Here is a 22,970-nt window from a genome sequence, read left to right as displayed (position 1 = left end):
TGGCCCCTCAGACAGACTTAATTTTCATTTTTTTGCTATTTTATTATTTTCTTTTCATGTTGTAAGAGAATATGAAAATATGAAAAGTTGAAATAATATAAAAAGAAGAAGGAAATACGGAAAAATTGTAGGCACCTCTTCTATACCTCGATCTTGTTCATCTTCCGTTTTTTACAATAGAAATAATATGCTAATCTTTCTGTTGAAAAAGGCGGAGTTTAAAAAGTGCACCGATAAATTTACAAGACTTTTGACGTAATTTTCTTCTTTTTTTATTCGTTTATATAGATATGTATATAGGTAGTCAAGTTTCAAAAGATTTTCACTCTTATATAAACCTACAAGAAAATTCTATTCACTGAACACTTTATCAGAATTTTTATTTTTTTGGCTAGTTTTATTTTTTGTAAATTTGTTTTTTTTTATTTTTATCATGATGTCTAGTTTTTAAGTAGTTCAAGGGAGAATATAATTGATTTGTTATTTTATTATTTAACAAGAGAATATTTTTTTTTAACTAGCAATTTTAAAATAAATAAATTACAAATTAATATCAAAGATTTGCATGAATTATCTTATCAATAATATACAATAATAAATTTGAAAAAAAATGAATAAAATAAATAAAGATTTTGTATAATATTTAAAATGTAAATATTAAAAAAATTAAATTAAAAAAAATAATAACATTTAGTCATTACAATACAATGATTAATTAATTTATTTTTAAATTAATTAATTTTAAATTTATCCAAAATATATGATTAAAGTTAATTTAATAAAATAAATAAATTTTTAAATTAAATATTTATTTATTTATCATAAATATACTGTTGTTATTATTTTTTAAAAATTTTCAATTTTCATAATATTATTTTGTTTATATTTTACCATGCTTGTATTATTTTATTAATGATTAATTTTAATTTTAACAATATATCTAATGTTTTTTTTATACAAAAGAATATATATTTTTTTTTAGAAAATGAAATCATGTTGCAGCCGTGATACCAAACTAAAAAAGTTATTTTAAAAATCAATCCAATCGAGTCAAAAATACATTAAAAAATTTCCAATTATTAATAATAGAAAAACACAATACCAAATAACATTAACAAAATTAAATAACCATAAAATTCCCATACTAATAATTTATATCATCAACAAAATCATGCATAAATAAAACATGAAAAAAAAAGAACGATTACTATCTAATTTAATAAAGAGCATATTAATACATTTAATAAATATTATCATGATTCACATAATGCACATATATCGTCACCGAATAAAGTCAACAATTGAATATATATCTATTTATTCTTACAAATATATACATGTGGTATATCAATATGAAAAAAAAAAAGACATAGGGTGACGCATCATCCCCATCATAACATATATTTATGCACCCAAACTAGTCACCTATACACAATAATCATCATCGTGGTCGATCATGATGAAGACACAGATATCCACCTCATACATATATTGCTCATAACAAAAAAAAAAATCCCAAATTCATTCCTCAAATTTATCCACATGAAAATTTACTTTCACCCCTAAATTTTTGTCTGTGTATCACTAAAAGAGAACAAGTGGATATGTAGCACTTTCTTCTTGCAACTTTTATTTATTTTATTTTTTTTTTTTATTCACCCTTATATTCTTTTTCATCCTGATATCTTTTTTTTTTTTTCTTTATTTTAGTCTTATTCTTTTTATTCGTTTAGGTTTCATTTCTTTTTTTCTTTTTGTCTTTCTTCAGGACACTTTTTCTTTTGCTTGATTGCATCTGGCATTTGTGTCACGCCCTCGAGTGTCCAGTCGATATGCCTCAACGAATACTATATTTAGTATTCCGTACGTTAAATTCAACATTGCCCACAGGCCAGACGGATTTGCTAAATAAAATCTACAACTTACTTGCAACTCAACTTACACTTTATCTCATACGGACAAACTCTAATCGTTTTTATATTTTTTTTTTTTATTTTTTTTTAAGCTTAAAAGATCCTTGAGATCTGAAAAACAGTATTTTTATTTTTTTTTACTTTTTTATTTGTTGAAATATATAAATGAGTTAAGCAGTCAGTTTACTCCGCATTTTGAAATTGTTGATGAAATTATTGAGTTTCTCGTGAATCACGAAAAATTATAAAACACTGACTATGACAAAAAATAAAAAAATATACATAAAAAAAAACTGATCAATCTATTTTTTTTTAATATCAAGGATTATTTGATTATCGTGCGGTAAATTGATGAGATTTGAGTAAACGGATTTTTATGAAATAAAAAAAATAATTCAGGTTAATTGAGCAGTGTCTTTAAATGGTAAAAAAATGAATGAAAAAATTTTTTTTTAGGTATGAAAAAGGGTTGATTTCAATACGTGTTAACAGGAGGAATAAATGTTGAATCTGTGAAGTGGTTAGGTGAAACATTATAGCCGCAAGTTGGCCGCAAGTCCGTGCAAATCTCGGGGTTAATGGGGCTGAATCACAGATTGCGAAGCACTCTGTCCCCTAAATTTTCAACAAACGAGTTCAACATATATATATTTACACACACACATACACACACACACCTATACCATTTGAATTTTTACCCTATTCTTTTATAGTTTTTTTATATATTTTTTTTTTCACTTGTCTCACTCATTTTTACATCTCATATATTTCTTTATTTTTTATTATTTCACAACCCTTATGTATATAAATATATTGTATAAAAAAAATGGAAAAAAAGTTTTTTTTTTTTTTTTTTTTATATTTATTTTATAGATAATCTATAAATTTGTATATGATGGTGCAAAACAAGGTATAAGTTTAAATCATAAATTTTGTATGTTTCCAATGTAAAACGATAAATCAATTATAATATTCCACGGTTGGCTTGGACTATCGGTTATTAGTAAAAGCAGCGTCGACATACAGGAAGATGTGGCCATATATCCCGTGTATCAAAACACTCGGTTTTCTATTATAAATTTATTACAAATGAAACAATGAAGCATCATCAATCGCGATGTTTCAACTATTGGTTTATCCGGTTTTTGTTGAATATATTCTACATCGGTTTATCAATGTTTGTGTTTTCAAAATTCGTATGTATGTTGTCTGAAAAAAAAAAGAAAAAAAAAAAGAGGTTTATTATTATTTTTTTTTCAATTTTTAAATTAATTTTTTTTGTTTAAAAAAAATTTTTTTTTTATTAAAACTAATATTTCTTATTTTTAAATTTATTTTTTCATTTTAAAATTTATTTTTTTATTCTAAAATTAAATTTTTCATATAAGAATTAATTTTTTTATTTCAAAATTATTTTTTTTTTTCATTGTTAAACTAATTTTATTTATAGAAAATTTATAGAAAATAATTATTTATGTATTTTTTTTTTTAATTTTTGTCTCTGTTCAGATTCGAACTCACATTTTTTCGTTAAATGATTAGCGTTAGATAGTGTCAATAACAACCGCTAGGTATAATGTAAAGTAAAAATTTTCTCATATGAAAATTGTATTTTTAAAATGAATATAAGGCCTGAAGACCTGATCAAAATTTAAGATCATACTTCACAGGATCATTTCTGTAGTATATCTTCACATTCTCTCTACTTAACAGTTGAGTTGATGCAGCCATGATGAAGAGGCATAACCCTCTTCCCTGAGCGTGAGGACGATTCGAGAGACCAATTATTGTTGGACTCTCCAGTCATCGATGATCGTTCACCTTTTGCATTATGTGCAAGAGGCCTGGGAAGTTGGGTATTCTGAGTGGTCTCTTTATATGTTAAATCAAAATTAAAATTTGCAATATTATCCAACAACTTCTCTCCTACTTAGTAAACACTGTGCACGCAGATACATTAGTTTATGTTTAAAACAAAAAACATTATTTGATTTAATTGAAGCCCAAATTAAAATATCACAAACTCATCATAATATTTTCCTAAAAAATAAAAATATATTGCACAATTTAATCAACACTATTAATTTTGTCTCAAAAAAAAAAAACTAAATATAAATTTTTTTTTAAAATTTGTTAATCAATTAAAAAAGTTTTATTTTAAAAATAAATAAGGGATAAATATTTTTTCTCATCAATGTGGGTGGGCATAAAAAAAAAATAGAATAAAAAAAAACCAAATAAAGAATATTGAAATAATAAAAATAAAAAAAAAAAAAAAATGAAAGAAAGAAGAAGGCATGCCTAGGCGGCGAATAGATTTGCATATTACGACGATTCGAATCGGCTCCCTTGGCCGTTCCTCACCGAGCCATGACTCTCGAGTCTTTCTACCATCTCCGATGCAAATTACAATATTCCCAGGTCGTTCGTTCCAATATGAAAATATATGCAGCCAACGACTAACGCGTCACGCCCGATAAAAATATCTATTTTCAAGATTTCATATTTTTATTATTTTTATTTTTTATATTAAATAAATTTATTATTATTTTTCAACTCATAATTTACTTACTTTTTTAGTGGTAATAAGACCAGATGTAAAATTGGCAAAATAATAATCATAATTTTCGCATTTTTTTATTGCAAATATATTTACATTGTTGAAGAATTTTTTTTTAATGCTATTCTTATATAATTATTATTCACAATGCTATTAATTATTTTTAACTACGTCTGACTTATTCGTTATTATTATTTTTTTTTTTTTTTTTTTTTTTTTTTTGGTTTTTTATGTCTGACCATATAGAGTAGATAAAGACTGTTACTACTGTCATCATATACTATTTATTTCTTGTGGTTTTTTTTTTCGCTATAGCTCTTTTTCTTTTTCTATCTTTTTTTTTTATGTGCGATTATTATGAGAGTTGAATTCGGTGGAGTAAGCCGCGTATCAATTTCACGGGACAATGATAATCCCCAACATCGGCACTTGAATGTCTTTTTTTATTTTTTTACAATGTATCATTTGGTTGTTGTTTTTTATTTTTTATTGCTCTTGGGTCAATCTTAAATCAACAAGAGCATTAAAATAAAAAAAATTAAAATTGATCTTTTATTATATTTTACAGTAGTGTTGATAAAATTTGTATGGAAAATAAATTAAAAATTTAATTAATAATTTATATTTAAACAAAAAAATTATATTGAATTTAGAAAAAAAATTAATTTTCAATTTGTATAGTTAATTTTTTGAATATTTCTTTTGATAAATATGTAATGATTAATAATTTTAATTGTTTTCTAATAATTTGAACTATATTCAATTTTGGAAAGTCAATTTTCTATAATTTCCAGTTAATTTTTTCCTTGAAAATTATATTTTTTGAATATTTTATTTAATAAATTTGTGATTTATTTATGTAATAGTTGAAATTTTTATTTCGAAATATTTTCTATTACAATTTTTTTATTTATAAAAGCTTTTTTTTCACCTTGAAGTATGCAAACTATATCACGGAGAGAATTTTCCTTCTATAATTACGGAATGCTCCAGTATTACCAAGACGTAAGACCATTCACTTAATAATTCGGGGTTTTTTTTTTTGAATTTCGTTGGTTTTTATTAAAATCTAATATAGAAAATCCCGTAAAAATTAAAGGAATGGTCTTACGTCCTGGGGACTCGTGATACTCCCTGAATTATAAAAGGGAAATTCTCTCAGTATACTGTAGTATTTCCTTTGTCGATCTATTGTTAAATTTCCAGTTCATTTTTTTATTTGCAATTAATAAAATAAAATCAAATCAAACAGTTAAATTAATTCTAAATCAATAAATTCAAATTCAAGTTGAAACTTTTATTTCGAGATATTTTCTATTATATTTTTTCTATTTAATTTTATTTCAGCTATAAGTGAGTCGAGGGGCTATTCATTGGTGTAGTTATGGTGTCATTCCGAGTTTAGTCATGGTGTAGCAGCATGTAGTCAAGGTGTAGCCACATTTAGTTACGTAGTATTTGTACTTTGTTCATTACAACTTTTGTAAAAATATTTTTCCAAATTTTTTTCGCGATTACTTTGAATTTCTCCGTACTTACTCCGATTTTTTTCCATGTTGAACCATGCGGAGAAGTGATGAGAAAATTCTAACGATGAATAGCCTCTCGCAGTGAGTATTGTAGTAATATTTTTTCCGAACCAATTTTTAAACTTTAATTATAAAAGAAAAAATAAAAAATAAATAGAATAAAAACTTTTATTCTATTTATTTTATAAATTTTTGAGCTGCTTGCAATTCTTTGGAGAACGATATCATGATTCGTATGCGGGACAATGTTATTTTCCGGAATGATGGATTTGAGCCTCTTTCATCGAGAATAGTATAACAACAAACGAGTCATCTCGCTTGTCCGCAGTCCATCCATGTTTCTCGGTGGAAAACGTTTCACAGCCTGGAACCTTTAATCTCATCACTCGCCACCCGGATTATTTTATACCCCCTTGTCTCACCCCCCTTCAACATCAACGTTCACCCTCAACAAAAGCCTCAACAAGCACGACAACACCAAAACAAAATTAAACAGACTTTAATTAATAAATTTTTTTTTTTTTTATAATATTAATTGTATTTTATTTTTAGTTTTCAACACTATACATGTATTTGTCGTTCTCGTTTTTTTTTTATTTTAAATCCTTCATTTTTCATTTCATTTTTATATATATTTTTTTTTATTTATCATTTTTTATTCAGCAACGTTGCCAAGATTCACTTTTTACTAAATTTCATATATAAAAATAAAATAAAAAAATAATAATAGATAATAGGTTATCGAAACTATATATGAAAGAGCACTACGGTCGTTCGGGTCGGCAAACTCAATTTTTCGTTCCATCTGAGACTGACAAAATAAAAAAAATTTCATCTATATGTGTGTCCTTTTTTTTTTATTGCACACAAAAGCAGAATGGCTACTTTTTTTTCTTGACGTCAATAAGGCAATTTGTACAAGTAAATTGATCTATTACCACTCTTGAACAATAGCTTTTTGACGTAAAATATAAAACTTTAAAACTATCTGATAAAAGACCCCTAAAATAATAAGAAAAATATAAAAAAAAGTAAAGTTAAATTCAATAAGGATAAAATAAAATTTAAATCACAAAAAAATATATAATAAAAAGGTCAATAAAATTGATAAAAATCAGGGTGAGAAAAATGCAAGTGTTTTTGAAAGATCATGTTATGCAATTACATTATTATTATTATTATTATTTTAACACTTGTTATAATAAATTGACTCTGTGATTCTTATCACCGAATAAAACGTTAATCCTTTTTGAAATAAATACAGGGGCTAAATTTGGGGTCTCTTAATAAAAAAAAAAAAAGTTAAATATATTTTATCGAAGCGTTATATACATTTGAGTGGTCACCCTGAGTAAAATTTGTGGACCACAAGAATTCAATTTTCATGATAGCATCTTTGGCTTCTTCAGAGCGTATGAATTTTTTATTTTTTTTTTATATATAAATTTATATATTTTACCTTTTTTTAAGCATTCGTCGCACCCTTTTTAAAAGGCAATCAGATGTTGAAAAAAAAAAAAATCAAAATATAAATTTATGGTGTAAAAAATGATGACAATGTCCATTTGGATCATGAAAATATATATGAATTTATATGAACAGTGTTATCAGTATGAAAAATAGTTGAAATATAAATTTGTTATTTGGTATTTTTTTTATTCATGAATGAATATGATGTTGAAATTTGTTTAAATTTGTTTGAAATTGATAGTATATTCATTTTGAATTAAATGAATGAGATCAAGATAAACGTGAAGGTGGTTGAATTTTGATTATGTACATCAGTTTGGTATATCAATATTCATCAGTATTCTCATGTTCATTGAAACAACGTATAGGATAAGCCATGACAAACTTGGCCTCGGAGTTTAACAAATAGGAAAATGACAAGGAAATATAAACAGAGAATATTGTTATGCTGCAGACAAGGAAAGATTTAGTGTTGAGAGAAATTATACTAAATCTCTAGGCCCCCTCTAATCTGGGAGACACAATTTAGCCTGAAATATAAGCAAATCACAAACGGTGTCCCATGTATTGTCAAGTGGAATTCGTCTGTGACGTCATATTGCATATCATAATTAATCAAAGGTGTGAATTTAACTTATGTGAGATGATGATGAAGGTAATGATGATGATGATGGTGGTGATAATACATTGGGGCAATATTGGCACGTTGAGACATTTATTATTTATTTCACAAATCATGCTGTTGCAAAAATAACCAATAAACTTTTTTAGATTTTTTTTTTTTTTTATTGCTAAAAGCTTTGTTTAGCGAATTATTCAATAATTTTAATAATTTATTATTAAAAATAACAACAAAAAATTAATGAAAATAAATATTTTTATTTTTATTTTTTTTACAATTTATTTTTTGTTTTTTATTTTAGAAATTAAATGTAATTTTAGAGAAAATATATTTTCAAATTTTGGAATGAATTAAAGAATTTAAAAAAAAAATTTCATTATGTCTCTTCTCATGGGGGTTGTGGGGAGTAGCGGTTTTTATTTTTTTTTCATATTTAAAAAAAATTAATTTATTTTAATTTTTTTGGCAATAAATAATGCTTATTTCACGATGAAATTTTTTTATAATATAAATGATAAAGTAACATTTGAAAGAACCACTTGAAAAAAAAAATAATTGAAAATGTTTATTTGTAAAGTAATTAAATATCAGTTAAAAAAAAAACTATCAATGCAAATTAATATTTGAAAGTTTACAATTGATATAAAAAATTTAATATGATATTTTTGCTTTAACATTGTCTACATAATATTTTTCTAACAATAATTAAATAACAAAAATTGTTAAAAAAAATTACAAAAATTTCTTGGTTGTTTGCTGGATGCTGGTTAGCACCGATAATCATTTCACCGAGAAGCTTAAAGTGCCACTGCGTTTAAACCTTAAGCCGATTTAAATGTAATATTTCATAAACCGCCACTCACCTTAACAATCAGACATCTAATAAATCATTTTTTCATCGCTAAATATCCATTTTCCATTTTAAAAATATTTTAAAACAAAAAACCAGTAAAATAACCAAAAAAAAAAAAATTTTACAAATTTACACTTTTACCATTATACAATAAGAAAAAAAAAATTTACAAAAACCATAATAACAACAATTTATTTATTTATATAAATATTATTATCTCAATATTAACTTAATAAATAATTTATCAACAAAATCAATCCCCATAAAAAAATTAAAAATTTATTCACACTGCCAAAAAAATAAACTGAATAATTTAAAAAAAATTAATTTATAAGTTAATACAAAAAATTAAAAAATTCCATAATTGAAAATCTATAAATATATATTAAAAATATTTATAAAATCGCTCAAGAAAATTAATAAAATCAAAATCAATTGCACTTTTCTATCCATACCATGATTAAAAAAATGTAAATACAAAAAAAAAATGAATAAAATATATATGATTAAATGTGTTTATAAATCCACTGAATGTGCTAGTGGATTTATGTATAATAACATGATTGTATAGGTGAATGTTATATCAAAAGTAATAACTAATAAGTTCTGGCACAAGCCACATGCTAATGCATAATGTCGATCAAACAACTGTTTAACCAGCTTCGAGTTAAGTGCGTCTATTCTTTGACCCAATATAAAAAAAGAAAAAAAAAAATATATACAATCCATATACATTGGTGTTTCCCCTTAATATATATAACAACCTGTCTTGCTGATGAATTTTAGACTCTTGTATTATACTATATAAATTATTTTGACTATGGACAATACTTGTTCAATGCTGACTAAGCGTAAATCCCATTTTCGTGGATCGCTGATTGAGGACAGATGCACGAGAAGTTGGATGACGGGGGTTCAAGTGCATCATTTTGTATATGTGTATATGTATGGGTGTATTTATATACGAAATATATGAGGGTTGAATTTTTGTATAATATATATAGGACACAATGAATGTACCACAACGACAATGAATCGTATATACGGTACCGGCTTTGTCCCATCATCCTTCATCATTGTGTTTTTCATTTTTTTTTTTATTTTTTTATCAATTGCAAAATGTAAGAGAAATATTTATTTAAAAAATATGTAATGTATTATTAAAATGTATTTTTTAATTAATAAATATCAACGGAGAAAATAAAATAATAAAAAATATTTAAATAATTTAAAAAAAAAACTAAAAAGTTAAATTAAATATTATAAAAAAAAATAAAAATATTATTATGATATAATTTTTTGTAAATTAAAAAAAGACAATTTAATTAAGATTATTTATTCAATTAACAAATAAATATAACTATTTTTAATAATAATTTAAAAAAAAAAAAAAATTGAATAATTTAAAAAGTAAAAAATTAAATTAAATATTATAAAAAAAATGAAAATATTATTATGATATATTTTTTTATAAATTAAAAAAAGCACAATTTAATTAAATTCATTAATTAAATTAAATAATATTTATAACTATTTTTAATAATAAATTTAAAAATAAAAAAAAATAAAAAAAAAAAACCTGTATGTAATATTTTGATTTAAAAATTATTTATGTATATGTGGTATTATTTAGAGTTTGATAATAGAAGACAGCTCGTTAGTCGCATGTTTCCGTAGCATATGCGCATAAGGCATAGTCCATATGGGTGAACTAACTCAACACAAGGCCCCCATGATGGACCCACTGACGCGACCATAGAAAACCCCCAGATTGCTCGATTTATTAGTTTTATTTTTTCAATATATATAAACTATTTTTTTATATACACATATAAAAGACCTATACACATGTATACATCAATACAATAGGTACCTGTATATATACAACAAAGTATTCAAGTCGGTGCAAGACCTGTAAAAAATAAAACACACTGGCTGCAGCCTCATGAGTGTATATTGCATTGTATTTTTATGGGGATAACAGGTTGGCATCATTGTCACGGTACCCTTAACTGAAATGAGACAAGTTTATGTGTGAATATATATGTGTAAATACATATGTATTATAAATTGAGTAAAAGAGAAAGAGAGAGAGGGAGAGAGAGGGTAGTATTGCACAGATGGGCCGCTAATCTCATTGAAAACTCATGAGGACTCTGGCTTCGATCACTGGGGACCAACTACCATATGTCCGACGTAGCCGCACAACCCCCCTTCAACCCCCCTTGCTTCATCCCTTAGTCACTAGTACCACCCTTTGGTCTATATAATGTACCGTATACTATTTTGTCTTTCATCTAAAACCAATACACATATATTTATCAACTTATTAAATCCACATATATCTTGTAGAAAAATATAACTTTTTTTTTTTTCATTTTTTTTTTTAGATATATGTATTTTAGGTTTGGTTTATGAATTTTCATTTTTATTGTTTTAGGAATGTCGAGAATTTATGTCAGTGTATAGAGATATTTTATTTTGATATAATTTTATTAATAGAGTGTAATTTTATGCAATTTTTTGATGTTTTAAGTTGTTTGGAAAAAGTTGGGAAAAGCTAGATTTTTTGTGGAGTTTTGGGACTGTATAAAAATTAAACAAAAAAGAAAATTAATTTTTTTTTTAATAATGTAATGTAAAGAATAATTTTATTTTGATATTATTTACTTGATAAAAATATAATTTAAGGAAAATTGTATTTTAAAAGTGATTTAAAAGAAGGGCACAAAAAAAAAGTGGTTAAATTTTTTTTTCAAATTAGTAGAATATCTTAAGGTAAATTAAAAATAGTTAATGAATAATTATTTATTAATTATTTATATTGATAGTTTGATATGTAAAAAATTTATGTTAGTTTTTTTTTTACATAGCAAAAAGACAAGTGTAAAAAAATAAAACAAAGAGAAAAAATATTTTTTGAAATTTTAACTTTCTTATGCCAGATGAGACGACATCAACGAGACGGTTAATCGTTATGTTCTTAATCGAGACGTCAATTTATTCACATGGGAATACCAAAAAAGCAGAAAGAAAAAAAAGAAAATAACAAAGTCACATCTGCGGAAAATGTCGCGAGTTTTCCCTGATCGATTTCGTGTAAGATTGATGACAACGCGAATCTTTTTGATACGATTTTTACTGTGATATACCTTAAGTTAAGGTCATCTGGGATTTATCCTCAATTCGTTATATTCCACTTTTTCATTCTTCATTCAATTTTATTTTTTTCAAGTGATTCCAACACCTGGGGTTCATGAACACTTCATTAAACATTTTTTCTCTTTTATCTTTTTTTTTTTTTTTTCAGACATATTTATCTTGTGTTTAAAAAATAATAAAAAGAATCTTTTAAAAATTCATAATGTTGATATATTTTATCAAAAAATAGATTTCAAATTTTGACATTTATCTGGTAATTTATAAGCATTTTATTTATTTATTAAAATTAACAGAAATAATCAGCTAATTTTTCACAAAATTTTCTTAATAATAATTTTTAAAATTAGCTTTAGAAAAAAAACAGAAGAACAAGCTAATAATTATAAAAAAACAATCAAAATAAATCATTAAATTGAAAAAAAAAAAAAACTTATTTGCCTGACTATTTTAAGTAGTAATGGACAAGCGCCGAGCCGGCAGTTACTACTTACAGGTCAGACGAACGCAACTCCGGCCGTTACTACTTACCCAACAAGTCCACCAAAGATCAACCTTTAAAAAAAAAAAAAATTACACACTTGTAAAAGAGCAACTAAAACATAAAAAAATAATAACTTCAATAAAAATAATTAATTAATTCAACAAAAAAAAAATTAAAACATCTAAAAATAAATTTAAAAAAAATATTCAAATAATATTTTCATAAACTTTTTAGCCAACTTTTCTTTGTTGTAATTTCAAGATGATGATGAAAACAATAAGGTCTTTCAAGATGTGTACTGATATACGTTTTCCTTAATTATTTAAATTTATATTAATTAATGTTTATTTTTGTTTTTCAACGGGGACAAAAGATATACGCTCGGTGTAACAACGACACGGGCTAGTTAAGACAAAAAAAGAAAAAAAAAATATAATAAAAATATTTACTTTTGCATAAAAATATTGTATATATAAAGTAAAATAATATATACATAGATACGCATCCTTTTGGTAAAAGAGAGGGCTCTCAACATTTTGCGACGAGCGAGCTAAGTGCAGGATTATGCAAATATTAGCGTCCATACAGTATAAAAATACGGAGCAACTCTACGCCATCTTTTCCGGGCCATTCAAATAACTTTGCTGTCACGCTATATATAACATCTTAAATTTTATTCAATATATTTTATATAATATTGTACTGTATAACGTCTTTTTCTTGTTTCCCTTTCCTCCACTTCACATACAAAAAAATATATAAAATTTCTCCAAAAATATATATATAAATTTTATGTGTAAATACTTGCAAGTGTGGGTGTGTGTGCGTTTACGATGGCGGAATCTTATCAGTGCTAAATAATGCGTGGTGGAAAGGGGAACATAGTAAGATACAAAATTTTGAAAATTAACTTTAACCGAGTATAATAATATTTGCACGATTAACTTGCTATACAAAACGCGTTCACGCAAACCATAATAATATCTACAAACTTATACTAAAATCACTGATAAGATTTGTCTTAATATTTCTTACCTATAGTTAATTATTTCATTCAAAAATTAAACTTTTTATTTTCTAATTCCACAAGTGTAATATTATATATATTATTCCCTCAAGACAATGAAATAGAAAAAAAGAACAAAAACAAAATAAAAATATCATCAAAAAGAAAAGATAGAAAAAGTGATTGATTGGTCAACAGTGATTTCTCGTCGATTACAAAACAACATTTACAATTGTCTTAATTTCTGATAGAATAAAAAAAAAAGAAAAAAACTAATAGAAAAGTAAATATAGAATAGAAGGGAAATATAGATAAAAAAAAAAATAAAAAAAAAAAACTAAATGTAAAAAAAATTGGCTAGAAGCAACGATGAAAATATTCTCGATCGTTCGTCAGAATGAAATATGGCTTTCTATCCGGCATATAGAAAAAATAGAATAAAAAAAAAGGATAGAAATATAGAATTGCCGATTGCCGGAAGGCAGATAGTCCACATAAACCGTTATAACCATTCAAAGTTTAATATTTCTGCGCAACATACACCACGCATTTGTAATATAAAATCAGCAAAATCAGCTATAGCATCTTTATCATAATAATAATAATAATAATCATCCCCTTGTTATCAATATAGTGACTCGCGTGTGGTTGCACATGTGTCGAAATTGAAATATGTAGGCGTGGCTTTAAACTTGCCAGATGAAACAGACGCACACCGACTATCTTGAATATGTTTTACCATAGAAGTAGCATCACTGATATTCACCTTGTTTTATTAAACTATCTCACTTGCTCTTTTATCAAAATATATATGTTTTTTTTTTTATATATAAAGCTTGTTGAAAATTGCTCCACCCAAAAGTGGGCAAGGTTTTGTCTGCTATTGGTGGGCTTTATTCACAACCCCTTGTAACATCCCTCTACTTGTCATTTGGCAGACGCCAGTAGTTGTATATTTTTCATAATTCCGCCCCAACAACACAATATCAACTTGCGCCAGCGCTATTCAATCTCATTCGAACGTGGTCCATCCACGAATCAACATCTTCTCATACTAACATCAAAAAATTTACGTTAAACATCAATTTTTGAATATTGTTTTTTTTAAATTTTTTCTATTTTGTTAAATTACTTTTAAAAGGTAAATTATTTTTTGGTAATTTAATTGACATTTAAAGCTAAATATAAATTAAATATTTCAGAAAAAAAAATTAAGAGTTTAAACAAGTGATAAAAAGTGGAATTGGATTAATCACAATGACAATGGAAGATCGTTTGGGAACAGGCATCGATCGTCCATGCGATGCAAGTATAACAGCAACAGTTGCTGGTAATTTAACAACAAATGCATCATATCCATTACGTAGAACATCAAAACGTTCATTTGATGTTGCATTTTTAGTTGCACCTGATGAAAAATTAACACGACGTCAAAGAATTAATTATCCAATAATTGATACAAGCCAAAGCTTTAATCAATCAGTTAGTCCAAGTTCAATAAGTCCACCAGTTAATGACAATTGTTTTCGTGGTTTTACATCAATTTTAAATCATCATAATCAACATAATCAACATAGTAATAATAATCATCAACAACATCATCATCATAATCAAGATGATATTATCAGTTCAAGAAGTGCATTTACAAAAGTTAATTCATTGAGTAGTTATGATGAATCAAGAAGTCCACAAAGATCATCACCAGGTAGTCCACCAATTGGTGGAACAATAACACCACCAACATGTTCAATTAAAAATTTTAAATATGGATCATTTTCGGCTGTTGCTGTTGCTGCTGCTGCTGCGGCTGCTGCAGCTGCTGCAACAACAGCAACAACAACAACAACAACACCATATTCATTTATACAAAATGGACATGTTGATAAAAATATAAATTCAACAACTCCACCAACAACAATAACAACAACAGCAACAACAACAACAGCAACAACATCAAGTATAACAGATGCAATAAAATTACGTAAAATAACAACAAATTTAATTGAACAATCAACAGCAGCAGCAGCAGTTTATTCAAATTTATCATATCCACCAATATCAGTATTTCCAACCGCACCAACAACACCACGTCATTTTCTTGGTGTTAATGGTGTTACTGGTTTATTACCACCTTCATTTGCACTTAGTTTACCAGCTCAAAATGTATGTGCAAAGTGTAATTTATCATTTCGTATGACATCTGATTTAGTATATCATATGCGTTCACATCATAAAAATGAAAGTGTTGGAGAATCATCACGTAGACGTCGTGAAGAAAAATTACGTTGTCCAGTTTGTGATGAAAGTTTTCGTGAACGTCATCATTTAACACGTCATATGACTGCTCATCAAGATAAAGATAGTGATGTTGTTGTTGATCATCATCAACAACAATTATCACAACGACAATCATCATCATCATCATCAACATCAACAACATTAATTAATAAGCGAAGAACAACTTCAGGACTTTCTGTTATTCATGGTGCAAAGTGACACAATTCAATCAATCAAACAAATTTTTATCTCGAATAATTAGCTTAGAAAAAAAAAAAAAACAAATATAAATAATTGTCTATAGTTTATAGTGTTTAATAATAATAGTAATAATTATATCACATGGTACTGATGTGGTCCAAAGGGCTCCTTCTAGTCAATATTAAATTTAAAAAGAAAAAAATCGTAATAAATAAAAATGTATAGATTTTTAGATAGTCAACACGCGTATATTTGATGGATTATTTCAAAGTGATCATTAATGATAATAATAAATATATATAGACAATTTAAAATCATCGATAAATATCATATTTTAATTTTATTTTTTTCGATTGTAAAGTACGTCACACGTTAACCATCGAAGCACGCATAATAGTAGGAAACAATGCCATAATCGGAAACAGTGCCGGTTTGTTATCTGCCATTTGCACCCCATTTAACTTGAAATGTTGAAACATTCGTGGACGTTTTCACTGTTTGTATATATACATGTTTTACATTCATATAATTTTGTATATATATATGTATAAATGTGGGAGACATAATATAACCATGACGATTTAGCCCCGTTCGCGTTTTAAATACATCGCGACCTCTGTAACATTACCACCTACGACCCCTTGCTAACTTGTATTCACCGCTTCACCCATACAACCCTCCATTCTACTCGTTGATCCTAAAATCATTTCAATCCCTCCCTCTTATTTATTTGATTTTCCTTCTTTTCTTTTTGTCTTTATTCATCAGCCCCGATTTTTAAATTCCCACAAATTTTTTTTTTCCTTTCCTTGGCTCTCTCATCAATGTTTCATGTCAAATTAATCAATAAATTTTCATCATCTTGGATAAATAATTATTGATAATTATTAAATAATTATTCAAAATTATTTAGCAATTATTTATAATTATTCAACAATTATTTATAAGCGCGTATTTTAATTATTAATAATCATGCAGAAAAATTTAATTTGTAAAATGATTGTTAATAATTTTTAATTTATTAACAATAATATTCATGTGAATATATATACTCTAATTATCAACATACTACATATTAGTATATAAAAAAAAAAATAGATATAATAATTATAAATAATTATTAAGTTTTGTTTTTGATTTTGAAAATTTTTTTTTTTTTTTGTTAAACTATATTTTTTTTTTTCTGTTATATTATTATTATTTTTTGTATTTAATAAATTATTATTATTATTTAAATTTTTGTATTATTATATATAAGCTAAAAAATATTATTAAAATTTTTTTGTAAATAATTTATTTATTGTAAATACATAATGTAGCATTGATTGTTAAAAAAAAAAAAAATTAAAAAATTAAAAAAATTTATCCAATGTAAAATGATAAATATAAATATCAATTATTAAATATAAAATTTGTTTATTTATTTTTTTTATTTATTATTAATATTGTCCAACAAAACCCGATATTATTATTATTATTTATCAAATGATTATTATTATTATTGAGCATAGTAAAAAAAAAAAATAAATAAAATCCTTGAAATTTCAAGAAGAGTTTTATATGATTTTATTTTTTTTCTTTATAAAAATATAATAAATGAGAATAATATTTATTTAATATATATATTATGTTTTTTTTTCTTCTTTTTGAAAGTAACAATTCATTGTAACAACGATGACAAGGCTCCAGTGAGAACCGGTAAATCAAAATAAATCCGATTACTGTAAAAGGAGATATTAATTTCTGACCATTCTCCATCTTCTTGGTGCCGTTTGCGGCTTATTGAAATGTCAAGAACCAAAAAGATATCAAAAAGATGATTATCATTTACTTTTTTTTTTTTTAAAATAATAATATCAATAATAAATTGTCAATGAGGGAATGAAGGGATGCAGCAGGGGGTAAAAAGTAAACGTTATCTGTAGTGTGACACGATTTCATGTTGGCTGTTTAAAAGAAGTTATATAATAATAAAAAAAATAAAATAAAATTGTCTGACCAAGTAAAGGATATTCTACTAAACGGCTATCTAATCCTCCTATAAAAGAAAAAAAAAAAAATAAAATGAAATAAATAAAAATAAAATAGAGAAACGAATAATGCATTGGTGGTCTTGAAGCAATAGGGTGGTAAGCTTGAACCTTTCAACTTCCTTTTTATTTTTTTTTTTTTTATTTAAAATGTTTGTTCTGTTCGTCGAAACGATAAATACTTACCCTCTGGCCGTATCCTTAAAGTAGTTGATGCAATTTTAAATCTTCACACGTTGTTTTGTTATATGCCAAATTTTCATATTATTTAGGTATTAACTTTTTATTTTTTTTTTAAATGAAATATATTCTTTTGTAAGATTCAAAGAAGAAGCTTCTTATTTTATATTTATTTGATGTTTATTCATTATCAAAATTAATTATCATTTTTTTTATTTTTTTTTTTTTTAAATGGAATATCTTTTAGGCAAGATTCAAGTTGAAGAAGCTATTATTATATTTATTTAAAAAGTGTTTATTTATATTTAAAATTTAATCGAAAAAAATTTGTATTTGAATTTTTTTAATTAGGGGATGATATAAATGGTTGTTAAATAAAAAAATACAGGTCATACGTATATAATTATTGTACAGTTACTATTTTCAATATATAATACTATTGATAATAATAAAAAACTTAAAAATGTAGTTAAAATGTAGTAAATAGTGTAGTCATTGTTGTCATGTAGTATTTATAGTACTTGTTTTTTTTTAACGCTACATTTCGTAATCACGGTGTCCCTAAATCCAGCCATAAATAGCCCCGTGAATTTGGAATATTTAAACAATTAAAAATTTAAAAAAAAAATATTGATTGACTCACCGTTATATTGGACCGTATATTGAAAATTTTATAAATTAATTTCATGAGATTTTTCCATTAAATTTCATACGGCCTGCAACAGCTTAAAAAAAAAATAAAATTAATTTAATAATTAAATTGATAATTCCTCGTAATATTAATACCAGTTGAATGAATTTATAAATTTTTTATTAATAAATGTACATTTTTAAAACGACCTAAATTTATATATTTACATTTTTTTTTGTTTAAACATACATTTCTTCAGTGTTTTTTTCGTACAATGTTTGGACAAGTTTGTTCTATTTGTACGAATGCACCCAGTGGAATTTTATTAACACGTAAAATATCAATAGCACGATAATAATGTTCAGGTGATATTGTTGGTTTTCTTGAATCTATCCATGCAAACACCAGATAGCTGTTCAACGAAACAAAAAATAAATAAAAATTCAATAATAAATTCATGTTTCATTTTAAAGCTCAAAATAAAATCAATTACAATTTACGAAAAGTCATAACGGCAGCTTTGACTGCATAATTTTTATAGTCTGTATCTAAAATAGTCATGACTCCAAGATTAATTGGTGGCTTGATTGGATACCGAAAGGAAAATGATGAATGCTCATTTTCTTTTGGAAATAATGCTGCAATTGAATTGCGCAATTTTTTTGTTCTAATAAATAAAAAAAATCATTATAAAATTAATTTATTTAAATATAATAATATATCAATAGTTTAACCTATTATTAAATATTTAAATAATTTTATTTAGCAAAAATAAATAGCTGTTAATAATTAAATTGACCAAAAATTAAATTATATAATTTTAATTTATAAAAATTAAATAATGCAATTATTTATTAAATATAATTTTTTTTACATTTTTATTTATTTAATTAATTTACTTACGTTGGATTCATTGCATTGAGAACCAAGCTGTACGTTCCCAAAGGTTCGTTATATTCAAATTTAACCGATGAACATATTTCATTAATTTCTATAAAATTTGGAATCCTAGAAATTTCATACCAAGTACCTGCATACTAAAAAAAAATTATTAAAATAAATTAAAACGTGTCGTTAATTATTTAAAATATATTTTTCAATTTTTTTTTATACCGCTGATTTATTGAAATCTTTTATTTGAATAAATTTGGGAGTTTGGTAGAGTGGAATTTGTGCAAAAGAGATTGAAAAAAAAAATGACACAAGAAATATCAACAACATTATAAATATTTTTAATAATTTATTATACTAAATTTAAATGATGCTTTGTCTTTATATACCGTATTTTTAAATTTCAAATATATTTATGTAATAATATCGAGAAAAAAAAGGAACCTTATATTGATACAAGTGAGGAAATTAAATTAAATTAATTTCACCCCAACTTTGTTAATGAGAGATAATTTTATTTAATTTTTATTACAAGTGACTGGTTAGCACAATATAATATTTCAATTAAATATTCAAAAATAATTCATTATAAAATCTCAAAAATAAATTGTAAAAATTAATTAAAAAACCAAAAATTAACAAAATATTTCACTTGTATCAATAAATTTATTTAATATTTTATATAATTACTTTTTTAATTTAAAAATATGATATTATATTTGGGTATATAAAGCCTGTTGAATTTTAAATTAAACTTAGTTTAAAAATTTTATTTTATTCATCATGTTGTTGATATTATTTTTGTCAATTTTTTTTGCAAATACTTTTGCACAAGTTCCAGTTTACCAAGCTCCAAATTTTCATCAATTAGTTGATTTTAATAAATCAGCGGTATGAAAAAAAAGCCACTTAGAATTTTTATAATTTATTTTAATAATTTTATTTTTAGTACGCAGGTAAATGGTATACAATTTCTAGGATTCCAAATTTTATAGAGTACAATGACATATGTTCAGCTATTGCACTTGAATATAACGAACCTTTGGGAACATACACGATGATTCTCAATGCAGTAAATCCATCGTAAGTAAATTAAATAAATAAAAAAATAAAAAACTATATTTGATAAATAATTGCATTATTTAATTTTTAGTCAATTTAATTATTAACAGCTATTTATTTTTGCTTAATAAAATTATTTAAATATTTAATAATAGGTTAAACTATTGATATATTATTCAATTTAAATAAATTAATTTCATAATGATTTTTTTTTTATTTATTAGAACAAAACTTTTGCGCAACTCAATTGCTGCATTGTTTCCAAAAGAACATGAACATTCATCATTTACTTTTCGGTATCCAATCAAGCCACCAGTTAATCTTGGAGTCATGACTGTTTTAGCCACTGATTATAAACATTGGGGAGTCAAAGCTGGTGTTATCAACTTTCATAAATTGTAAATGAATTTATTTTTTTTTTGGTTATTATCTTAATTATCTATTGAATTTTATTTAAAAAAAAAAATTATTTTTCGTTTCAACAGTTGGTTAACGTTTGCATGGATCGATTCAAGAGAACCAACAATTTCACCTGAACATTATGAAGAAGCATGTCAAGTTTTACGTGCAAACAATATTCCAGTTAGCTCAATGATGAAAGTCGAACAATCCTGTTCAAACATTGTCAATGCATAATTAATTTATTTCGAAAAAAAAAATATATAAATACATAAACGCTGTAAAAATGTTAATTGAAAATAATAAATAATTACATATTATATTTAATAAACTAGTATTAATTTTGTTAATTTATTTTATCCTCTTGATAAATCAAAAAATAATAATAAAAAATACTGTAGACTTTTACCACTTGAATAAATATAAAAAACAAATATTGTCAATAATTATTTACATGTAATCGAAAAAGATAATTTTTATTTTACATATAAAGCCAAGTATATTTATAACTAAATTCAGTTTTAGTATATTTTTTTTATCTCCAATAATTGCTTGAATTATTAATCATGTTGGTGATATTATTTCTATCGATTTTTGCTACAAATTCCTTCGCTCAAATTGAAGTTTACGATGTTCCTGATTTTAATCAAATTGAAAATTTTAATAAAACAGCGGTAAATTATTTTACTTTATTTATTTATCCATAAATAAACTGTTGAACAAAGCCTAGTTAATTTTATTTTATAAATTTAATTAGTAGGAATATTGGAGGATTAATTTTTCCTTTAAATTTCAGTACGCTGGAATTTGGTATGATATTTTTAGAATTCCAAATGTCATTGATTTCGGTGATAAATGCTCAGTTGTTACGTATGAATTGAATCAACAATTGGGATCTTACAAAATGACAATTAATGCAATTAATACAATGTATGTTTTTCTATACGAAAAATCATAAAATAATTTTCAAAAATCGAAATCGAAATCGAAATTGAAATCGAAATGGAAATCGAAATAGAAATATTAATAAAGTTTTTTAATTATTTTTTTAGAACTAAAAAATATCGTAATTCAATTGCTGCAGCTTTACCAAAGGAAAATCAACAATCAGCATTTACATTTCGTTATCCAATTGTTCCACCAATTGATCTTGGAACCATCTATATTTTAGACACGGATTATGAAAATTATGCAGTTTGGATTGGCATTATACCTCTTCGTGAATAGTAATAAATTTTATTATTTTTAATTCACATTAATTACAATAATCAAGTCTAACAGTTTCTTCTATTTTCAACAGTTCATGGATGTTTGCATTTATCACTTCAAGAAAACCAACACTTTCATCTGAATATTATAAAAAAGCAGTTGAAATTTTAAGTGCTAATAATGCTCCAATTGGCGCACTTTTACCAGTTGAACAAACATGTTCAAATATTATCAATACATAAAGCAAATTTAGGTCATTTTAAAAATGTAAATTTAAATAAAAAAATTCATAAATTCAAACAAATAATCTTTAATTTTTGTTTAGCATAATGTCTCGATCAATAAATGTAAAATTATTCGAAAAATAAATCGAAAAAATTCGACGGATTTTTATATCACTTGTATAAATAAAATAAATATCTAAAAATAATTATTCAATAAATATTTTTAATTTTAAATTAGATTTATAATTTATGTTGGATAAAATTTTTGAT

The 22,970-nt window shown here is 24.7% G+C and overlaps 3 protein-coding genes and 1 non-coding gene across 4 annotated transcripts; all 4 read left to right on the top strand.

Moving 5' to 3' along the window:
- Positions 1-3,566: 3,566 nt before the first annotated feature.
- Positions 3,567-3,783, top strand: LOC122856064. The gene has a single exon (XR_006374133.1). It is a non-coding gene; the product is annotated as a small nucleolar RNA U3 (small nucleolar RNA).
- A 10,843-nt stretch (positions 3,784-14,626) lies between these two features.
- On the top strand, positions 14,627-16,286 carry LOC122854065 (protein sister of odd and bowel). The gene is made up of 3 exons (XM_044154478.1): positions 14,627-14,737; positions 14,799-15,426; positions 15,520-16,286. Exons 2-3 carry the CDS (start codon positions 14,854-14,856, stop codon positions 16,090-16,092), a joined length of 1,146 nt encoding a protein of 381 aa, XP_044010413.1. The 5' UTR covers positions 14,627-14,737; positions 14,799-14,853; the 3' UTR covers positions 16,093-16,286.
- A 4,297-nt stretch (positions 16,287-20,583) lies between these two features.
- LOC122855769 (apolipoprotein D-like) lies at positions 20,584-21,542 on the top strand. The gene is made up of 4 exons (XM_044157357.1): positions 20,584-20,697; positions 20,756-20,889; positions 21,093-21,266; positions 21,354-21,542. The coding sequence occupies exons 1-4, from the start codon at positions 20,590-20,592 to the stop codon at positions 21,502-21,504; spliced, it is 567 nt and encodes a 188-aa protein (XP_044013292.1). The 5' UTR covers positions 20,584-20,589; the 3' UTR covers positions 21,505-21,542.
- A 273-nt stretch (positions 21,543-21,815) lies between these two features.
- LOC122855768 (crustacyanin-A2 subunit-like) lies at positions 21,816-22,724 on the top strand. Its single transcript, XM_044157356.1, has 4 exons — positions 21,816-21,941; positions 22,064-22,197; positions 22,320-22,493; positions 22,568-22,724. The coding sequence occupies exons 1-4, from the start codon at positions 21,834-21,836 to the stop codon at positions 22,716-22,718; spliced, it is 567 nt and encodes a 188-aa protein (XP_044013291.1). The 5' UTR covers positions 21,816-21,833; the 3' UTR covers positions 22,719-22,724.
- The last annotated feature ends 246 nt before the right edge of the window (positions 22,725-22,970 follow it).

The sequence above is a fragment of the Aphidius gifuensis genome, linkage group LG4, assembly GCF_014905175.1.
Source record: "Aphidius gifuensis isolate YNYX2018 linkage group LG4, ASM1490517v1, whole genome shotgun sequence".
In the NCBI taxonomy this organism is placed as follows: Eukaryota; Metazoa; Arthropoda; class Insecta; order Hymenoptera; family Braconidae; genus Aphidius; species Aphidius gifuensis.
The sequence above is the reverse complement of the archived record's forward strand: the minus strand, read 5'-3'. Positions and strand labels throughout refer to the sequence as shown.